This window comes from Lingula anatina, chromosome 6 (genome assembly GCF_051362555.1).
Source record: "Lingula anatina isolate TDL-2025a chromosome 6, LinAna3.0, whole genome shotgun sequence".
NCBI classification, from domain to species: domain Eukaryota; kingdom Metazoa; phylum Brachiopoda; class Lingulata; order Lingulida; family Lingulidae; genus Lingula; species Lingula anatina.
In genome coordinates, this window is record NC_141772.1 from 17,852,476 (window position 1) to 17,862,935 (window position 10,460).

The 10,460-nt window shown below is 36.2% G+C and overlaps 1 protein-coding gene across 1 annotated transcript; it reads left to right on the forward strand.

Annotated features, from left to right (window-relative positions):
* The first annotated feature begins 2,118 nt into the window (after positions 1-2,118).
* Positions 2,119-8,001, forward strand: LOC147761279 (uncharacterized). The gene is made up of 2 exons (XM_087015841.1): positions 2,119-4,030; positions 6,353-8,001. Exons 1-2 carry the CDS (start codon positions 3,694-3,696, stop codon positions 7,327-7,329), a joined length of 1,314 nt encoding a protein of 437 aa, XP_086871967.1. The 5' UTR covers positions 2,119-3,693; the 3' UTR covers positions 7,330-8,001.
* Positions 8,002-10,460: the final 2,459 nt, after the last annotated feature.

Consider the following 10,460-nt stretch of genomic DNA (forward strand, 5'->3'; position numbering starts at 1 on the left):
TGATCAGAATAAATTTTAACATGTACAGTGACCACACAACCATGCATAGTAACAAGAATAAATAAAAACAAACACAGTAAAAATATAGACAAACACAGTAATTAGAAACAAATTTCACTTGTACAGTGACAACAGTAACATTTGCCGTAATAAGAATGAACACAACGAAAAACAGTGAAAATGAAGTTGTACACAGTCATCTCATAATGTACAAACACATTCAGTAACAATACAGAATAGACACAGCAAAGAGAATATAAACAGACACATAGACATACAGTGAAAACACCATCACGCAGAGTATAATAGTAATGATTACAAACAAATATAGTGACAAAACTGACATAAACAGTGCTCACAATAAATACAAACATCAACAGTAACAACACCAACAAACACAGTAATCAAAATAAATACAAAGAAACAGTCACAATACAGTCATACACAGTGATCAGAATAAATTTTGACATGTACAGTGAAAAAAGTATGATTCACCATAATAAGACTGAACAAAACGAAAAAGAGTGAAAGCGAAGTTGTACACAGTCATCTCATAATGTACAAACATATTCAGTAACAATACAGAATAGACACAGCAGACAGAATATAAAGAGACACATAGAGATACAGTGACAACACCATCATGCAGAGTAATAATAATGATTACAAACAAATAGAGTGACAAAACTGACTTGTACAGTGACAACAGTAACATTTGCCGTAATAAGAATGAACACAACGAAAAACAGTGAAAACGAAGTTGTACACAGTCATCTCATAATGTACAAACACATTCAGTAACAATACAGAATAGACACAGCAAAGAGAATATAAACAGGCACATAGACATACAGTGAAAACACCATCACGCAGAGTAATAGTAATGATTACAAACAAATAGAGTGACAAAACTGACATAAACAGTGCTCACAATAAATACAAACATCAACAGTAACAACACCAACAAACACAGTAATCAAAATAAATACAAAGAAACAGTCACAATACATTCATACACAGTGATCAGAATAAATTTTGACATGTACAGTGACAAAAGTAAGATTGACCATAATAAGACTGAACAAAACAAAAAAGAGTGAAAACGAAGTTGTACACAGTCATCTCATAATGTACAAACATATTCAGTAACAATACAGAATAGACACAGCAGACAGAATATAAAGAGACACGTAGAGATACAGTGACAACACCATCATACAGAGTAATAATAATGATTACAAACAAATAGAGTGACAAAACTGACATAAACAGTGCTCACAATAAATACAAACATCAACAGTAACAACAGCAACAAACACAGTAATCAAAATAAATGCAAACAAAATGTCACAAAACAGACATACACAGCGATTAGGAAAAAAATTCACATGTACAGTGACAACAGTAACATTCACCGTATGAACACAACGAAAAACAGTGAAAACGAAGTTGTACATAGTCATCTCATAATGTACAAACACATTCAGTAACAATACAGAATAGACACAGCACACAGAATATAAAGAGACACAGAGATACACTGACAACACAATCATGCAGAGCAATAGTAATGATAACAAACAAATAGAGTGACAAAACTGACATACACAGTGCTCAAAATAAATACAAACACGAACAGTGACAACACAAACATGCACAGTAACCAAAATAAATAAAAACAAACACAGTAAAAATACAGACAAAAACAGTAATTAGAAACAAATTTCACTTGTACAGTGACAACAGTAACATTTACTGTAATAAGAATGAACACAACGAAAAAGAGTGAAAACGAAGCTGTACACAGTTATCTCATAATGTGCAAACACTTTCAGTTACAATACAGAATAGACACAGCAGACAGAATATAAAGAGACACATAGAGATACAGTGACAACACCATCATACAGAGTAATAGTAATGATTACATACAAACACAGTCACAATACAGACATACACAGTGATCAGAATAAATTTTAACATGTATAGTGACCACACAACCATGCATAGTAACAAGAATAAACACAAATTAATCGGGTGATTACACAGTCATACACAGTGATCACAATAAATAGAAACATCAACATAAAAAAACTGACATAAACAGTGGTCAAACTACAATTAAGATAATTAATTGTATTTATGTAGGAAATGGTTTGTTTTTAGTGGTGGTAATAGCTTTGTTGGTAATCCATCTACGCTTTGTTTATAGGAAGTAGTCTGGGTTTAGGTCTTGTGTCTGCACATTTTGATCTTAAGTAGTTGACCAAGGCAAGGTGATAACAGATGTCCAGGGTCAAATTGTCTTAGCTGCTGTGTATCCAGGCACACAGTTAATTTTATATGAGTTTTAGGAAACTACTTCTTGCGAGCTGCATCAGCGAGAAGTCATTCAGCCTTTTAGCTGCGATGATATGTACACGCAATTTCAGCAGCTTCACAGTATTATAATTTCTTGCGTTTCTTTATTTTAATTTTACATTGGTTACCAGCCATCAACTTTTGTGATTTCAAGATTTGGGGACGGCCAGTTTCTTGATACTTGGTGACTGTATTTTCTTCGGATATTATTCTGTTTTTCCAAGCCACCAGTTTTGTTATCAAGTTTCGGCGATGGCTGTTTCCTTTTATTTGGGAGACTTCAACTTCAAGTTCTTGGATCATACACAGGCCAGTAATTTTATATTATCTTCATTTCCCCCTTATTCACGTGTTCTAATAATCAGATTTATAGTCTGTCATGTGCTGCAGTTGTTAATTAATTTGTTTAGATGTCACTTTATCGTGTTATTCTTCAATTTTTGTTTTCCTCTTTGTGTGTAGCTATTTTATTCATATTGATATTTTTACCGGGCCAGGAATTCCGCTGTTTTTACATTTTCGGCTGTCGTTGACATGCCGTAATCTGTACGTTTCTGTCTTCATATTGTTTCTGTGTCCGCATTACCAGGTGCCGTGTTTTTATGGGTTTCTGGTCGACTAGGCTACATGCATTTTTGGAGTTGTTATGCTCTTTGTTTTGGGTGTACTTCCCCGTTGTTTACTTGTTCTGGGTGTATTTCCCAGGTGTTTAATTGTTTGCCTAGTAGTGAGAGCCCTGTGTGGTATCTGGTATACTAGGTTCTGGGAGTTTTTCCCAGGTGTTTAATTGTTTGCCTAGTAGTGAGAGCCCTGTGTGGTATCTGGTATACTAGGCTCTGGGAGTATTTCCCAGGTGTTTAATTGATTGCCTAGTAGTGAGAGCCCTGTGTGGTATCTGGTATACTAGGTCCTGGGTGTATTTCCCAGGTTTTTTAATTGTTTGCCTAGTAGTGAGAGCCCTGTGTGGTATCTGGTATACTAGGTTTTTATTTTGGGGAGTTGTTATACTCCTGGTTTTTGGGGAGTCACCCAGCTGTTTGTGTGTTTGTCTAGTCAATTTTTACCGGATATCCCTGTTTTCAAATGCAAGGCTGAGCTGAGGCTGTTGCCTGCTTGGATAGGCTCTGGCGGCGGACTAGGAAATATAATATATATATTTTTTTGTTACACTTTTAATAAAACTATGGCTTATGGCATATCTACTCAGGCTATTTGTGGGTAGATGCCGTTTACTTTATTTACCTGGCCCGAAGAATTTTCTTTTTGATTATGTCATATGTACATTCAGTTGCCTTAGTGTGACCTTATTAGTTTCCTTTGTCTTTAGTTACTATGCCTCCCAAGGCCACTCCCGGGAGGAGTAGGCGGCCGAGGATGTCGGGTGTCTCCAATGCGCGCTCAGTTTCCAGCATACGACGACCGGCTGCGGCATCAACTGCTACTAGAAGCAAGAGGCCGAGACCCACCGCCGCACCTACTTCAGAGACGGAATCGACCTCTACTACACCTGTTATCGACTATGATTTGTTGGCACAGCGTATTATTGCTCACCAAACTGCATCAAACACAGAGATGTCGAGCGCTTCTTCTTCCGACCCCTCCCTTCAAGAGGCTCATGTTCAACAGCAGATACACAGTATCAGTGGTCTGATCGACAATGTTTTCACAGGTGAGAGTCATGCCACTTCAGCTCTACCTGTAGATTTAACTGATGGCATTCCTTTAGGAGCTTTAATTCCACCCAAATTGAAGCAAAAGATTTGGAACAATGAGTTTATAGATTTCCGGCTCCTTCTTCCCTCCAACCATAATGATGATTTCGCTATCAAGGTCCAGCCAATGAAATTTGAAGTGATCCATATGCCCTCGCAGAAATCGCCGATTACGCTTTACCAATGGACGGATGCCTTTTTTGTCTTTTCAGCGATTTTCTTACAAAAATTTCCAAACGAGTCTGTGAACTTACTTAAGTACGGTTCAACTATTAGAGAATTAAAGGGATAATAACTCTTCGTATAAGATCTATATTTCACAATCAAAACATTGTGAACAACTCATAGAAATATAATATATTCTTTTGTACCACAAAAACTGCAGTTATAGCTATTATTCTGATATCTGAGCTTGTCTTTAGACCACGTGACCTCCATTGATGGCTATACTCTGTTATAATCTCTTAAGAGATTTTAACAAAAAACCAAACTTTCTAGAAAAAAACCAGGGACTAACTTTGAATGTAGAAATGGATTCATTAACCATTGGTAAATATGGGAAAATTGTTGTTTACTCCAGGAAAATTAATTTTTTGGCCAAAACAAAGAGTTATTATCCCTTTAAGTAAGCTTCCCAATGCTAATGCTTGGCGTATTTATGATGACGCCTTTCGCAAATTACGAGCAACATCACTGGTCCCGTGGGAAAAAGTTATCCCCGAGTTACGGTTAAAAGTGGCAACCATGAATGTTTCTCCCCCTTTTCTACGTCCATTTCGTCAAGGCGTCTGTTTTGCCTTTAATCGGGGGGAAAAATGTGTCACTAGTCCATGCAAATATAAGCACTGTTGCCAGCACTGCCAGGGATCACATCCTAGAATCAAATGCCGCACCCACCCTGCCCAGTTGCAGTCTCCGCCCACAAAATTGTCTCCCAACTCCAATAAACCATACCCAGTTACAGCTGGAACTTCAAGGTTATGATCCTCATAAGGTTATTTTTCTCATCAATGGTATTTCCAAGGGTTTCCGCCTACATTGCACCGCTACTCCTAGTATTCACACTCCTCATAATCATTTATCAGCACGTGCTCATCCTGGTGCGATTTTGGATTACATTGAATCGGGTTTATCTTCTGGGCGGATTGCTGGCCCATTTTTTACTCCCCCTCTTACAGATTTTAAATGTTCACCATTACACGTTATTCCTAAATCTGAGCCTCAAAAATTCCGTGTTATTCACGACCTTTCCTATCCCCACCTGGACTCGGTTACTTCTAATATTCCCATTCTCTTGGAATGGTTTATTTTATTATGAGAAATGTTTGCCCATGGGTGCCAGCTGTTCGTGCCAAATATTTGAATCACTGAGTACAGCTCTACAATGGATTATGTTGGAAAAATTTCATGCCTCGGCCATGTCCCATATACTGGATGATTTCTGTTTCATTGGACCACCCATGTCCAATAAGTGTCAGGTTGATTTACAAAATTTTCTTGCCTTATGCAAACGGATTAACATTCCCATTAATGCAAAGAAAACATTTACTCCAACCACTTGTTCAACTATTTACGGCATCGAAATAGATTCACTGCAAATGGTAAGTCGTTTGCCACAGGACAAATTGAACAAGTGTTGTGTTTTAGTTTCCCAGCTTTCTTCCAGAAGAAAGGTACAATTGAAAGAATTACAATCTCTTATCGGTCTTTTAAACTTTGCCTGCTCAGTTGTAGTACCGGGCAGAGCTTTCTTACGCCGCTTAATTGATTTAACTCTGGGTGTTAGGCGCCCGCGTCATTATATTCGACTCAATAGTGAAGCACGAGCGGACCTAGGCATGTGGCTTCATTTTTTACGTCACTTTAATGGAAAATCAGTCTTGCTACCATCGTCTTGGCAATCGTCTGATACCTTACACTTGTTCACAGATGCCTCGGGGTCGATAGGTTATGCGGCGGTCTTTGGCTGTCATTGGTTCTTTAATGAATGGGATGAGGTAGCTGCACTTTGGCATATCACAGTCAAAGAACTGTTTCCTATTGTTATTGCTTTGGAAATTTGGAAATCTCAGCTGATCAATAAGAAGATTCTTTTCCTTTCAGACAACCTGGCTGTTGTACATATTATCAACAAACAGTCTAGTAAAGATAAGTTAGTTATGTGTTTGATTCGGCGTTTAGTTTTGGTATGTTTAACGCATAATATTCTCTTTAAAGCCAAACACATTCCTGGTAAATGTAACGTTGTTGCAGACAAACTTTCGGGCTCTCAATTTCAGGAGGCGAGGGTCACATTCCCACTTTTGGACCTAGAACCGACTCCCATTCCCCATCACTTGTTGCGGCTTTGACTCCCACCACTCAACTACTTTTGCAAGCTTCATTGTCAGAGGGTACACGAACAGCTTACAAGCGTTCCTGGAGGCTTTTCCTTTACAATAACCCTACCTCCTCTACTTTGCCATTGACTCTACAAGACATTTGTAATTTTATTGGGTTTCTTTACGAACAACAATATAGTGCTAGCTCTATTGTATCTCACATTTCAGCTATTAGCTACCTACACAAATTAATGAATGTGTTTGACCCTACTCAATTGTTTCTAGTGCGGAAATTGTTACAGGGGTGTCACAAAGTGCTCCCTTCCAAGGACGCCCGCTTACCCATTACTAGAGATATTTTATTAAAAATCGTCTTTTCTATGGAAAAAACGGTGCCTTCGGCCATCAATCGAATACTATTGAAAGCTATTTTTTTAGTCAGTTTTCATGCCTTTCTTCGCTTGGGAGAAATCACAGTTAAAACACGCAATGAATCGTCACAGGTGCTCCAAGTTCAAGACGTATCCTTTCATTTAGTCACAGATCCCCCAAAAGCCCATTTAACCTTCCGGCATCATAAAACTCAGAAGGGAAATGAACCCTTAACTATCATTCTGACAGGTACATCTCACCCTGTACTTTGCCCGGTTCAAGCCTTGATACATTATCAAAAAATGTTTACGCATACTTTTGGTCCTTTCTTTCAGTTTATTGATGGAGCGCCGGTCACTTATTCATATGTTACCTCAGAATTATCTAAAGCCCTTGCTTTTGCGGGATTGGATATCAGCCGTTATAAAGGCCATAGCTTTCGGATTGGGGCAGCCACGTATGCTGCCCAATTGGGATATTCCGAATCCCTTATTCAAACACTTGGTCGTTGGCATTCCAACGCCATGCAAAAATATATCCGCATTAATTCTTTTAACCTGTAAGCATATATATCTATATGTATTTATCTATGTATGTGTGTCCACTTATTTACACCTGGACATGTAGTTTCTCCTTTAGAGATATAGACGGTCTTGTTTTTCATAATTTTTTTGTATTTTATGTTAAAAAAAAAAAAAAAAAAAAAATGTTAACGGGATGGGTCACCATTTTATTACCTTTTACCCTATTGGGCTCCCCTATTTTTATTCATGGTTGCCAGTTTCTATTCCTTCCCCCCAATCAACTGTACCTTTTCTTTCTAGGATGTGGATTTGCAGTTACACACTAAATTTTTATTTAGTAGCACATAGTTCAGATGTCAGATCGAATGTGGTTTATCATTCCAATCTTTAACAAGCACTCCTCGGTTGGCGGGGATGTGAGCTTCTCTCACATCTTATGGCCTTTTTATTTTTATTTGTGCCAACTTTTTGCTCCTTAAGCTGTTGTTATTACTTATAATTTTCTTCATTAATTTGGTAACACTTATTACACTTTATTAATTTTATATTATGGCACTTATATAGTTGGGGAGATGTTATATTATCTCCCCAGTTTTGTAACTACGTATTTTATTAGCTTCGTCATTAATAAATGACAATTATCAATCATATGGACTTTTCTTATTTACTTTGGAGCAAAAACAGAGCTTCGTTGTGCTTGTTAACATTTGGCTACATAAAAATAAATATTAACAGGTACAGTGATAATAACATGCACAATAATCAAAATGAATACAAACAAACACAGTCACAATACAGACATACACAGTGATTAGAATAAATTTTAATATGTCCAGTGACCACAGAACCATGCATAGTAACAAGAATAAACACAAATTAATCGGGTGATTACACAGTCATACACAGTGATCACAATATATATACAAACACATTCAATGACAATACAGAATGGAAACAGTGATCAGAGTATAAACAGACACATAAACTATAATAATAGTAACAATACCAACATGCACAGTTAAAATAATGACTAAAAATAAATAAACAGACAAAACTGACATCCACATTGCTGACAATAGATATAAACACAAACAGTGCCAACGCTAAAATGCACAATGATCAAAATGACTACAAATAGAGTGACAAAACTGACATACACATTGCTCACAATAAATACAAACACGAACAGTGACAAAACAAACATGCACAGTAATCAAAATAAATAAAAACAAGCACAGTCAAAACACAGACATACACAATGATTAGAAAAAAAATTAAATGTACAATGACAACAGTAACGTGCCACATAATGAGAACAAACACAACGAAAAAATGTAAAAAACATAGCTGCACACAGTCATCACAGTATGTACAAACTCATTCAGTAACAATACAGAATAGACACAGCAAACAGCATATAAACAGACACATAGACATACAGTGACAACACCATCATGGAGAGTAATAGTAATGATTACAAACAAATAAGAGTGACAAAACTGACATACACAGTGCTCACAATAAATACAAACATCATCAGTAACAACAGCAACAAACACAGTAATCAAATTAAATGCAAACAAAAACAGTCACAAAACAGACATACACAGTGATTAGAAAAAAATTTCACATGTAGTGACAACAATGACATTCACCATAATGAGAATGAACACAAGGAAAAAGAGTAAAAAAATTTCAAACATAAAGGGACAACAGTAACATTCACCTTAATGACAATGAACACAAGGTAAAAGAGTGAAAACGAAATCGTAAACAGTCATCTCGATATGAACAAACACATTCAGTAACAATACAGAATAGAAACAGCACACAGCATATAAACAGACACATAGACATACAGTGACAACACCATCACACACAGTAATAGTAATGATTACAAACAAATAGAGTGACAAAACTGACATACACAGTGCTCACAATAAATACAAACATCAACAGTAACAACACCAACAAACACAGTAATCAAAATAAATACAAACAAACACAGTCACAAAACAGGAACACAGTGATTAGAAAAAAATTTCACAAGTACAGTGAAAACAATGACATTCACCATAATGAGAATGAACACAAGGAAAAAGAGTAAAAAAATTTCAAACATACAGGGACAACAGTAACATTCACCTTAATGACAAGAACACAAGGTAAAAGAGTGAAAACGAAATCGTAAACAGTCATCTCGATATGAACAAACACATTCAGTAACAATACAGAATAGAAACAGCAAACAGCATATAAACAGACACATAGACATATATTGACAACATCATCATGCAGAGTAATGGTAATGATTACAAACAAATAGAGTTAAAAAACTGACATACACAGTGCTCACAATAAATACAAACACGAACAGTGACAACACAAACATGCGCAGTAACCAAAATAATAAAAACAAACACAGTAAAAATACAGACAAACACAGTAATTAGAAACAAATTTCACTTGTACAGTGACAACAGTAACATTTACCGTAATGAGAATGAACACAACGAAAAACAGTGAAAACAAAGTTGTACACAGTCATCTCATAATGTACAAACACATTCAGTAACAATACAGAATAGACACAGCACACAGAATATAAACAGACACATAAACATAGTGACAACACCATCATGCACAATAATAGTAATGATTACAAACAAATAGAGTGACAAAACTGACATACACAGTGCTCACAATAAATACAAACATCAACAGTTACAACACCAACAAACACAGTAATAAAAAAAAATACAAACAAACACAGTCACAAAACAGAAACACAGTGATTAGAAAAAAATTTTACATGTACAGTGACAACAATGACATTCACCATAATAAGAATGAACACAAGGAAAAAGAGTAAAAAAATTTCAAATGTACGGGGACTACAGTAACATTCACCTTAATGACAATGAACACAACGAAAAACAGTGAAAACGAAGTTGTACACAGTCATCTCATAATGTACAAACACATTCAGTAACAATACAGAATAGACACAGCAAAGAGAATATAAACAGACACATAGACATACAGTGAAAACACCATCACGCAGAGTAATAGTAATGATTTCAAACAATTAGAGTGACAAAACTGACATAAACAGTGCTCACAATAAATACAAACATCAACAGTAACAACATCAACAAACACAGTAACCA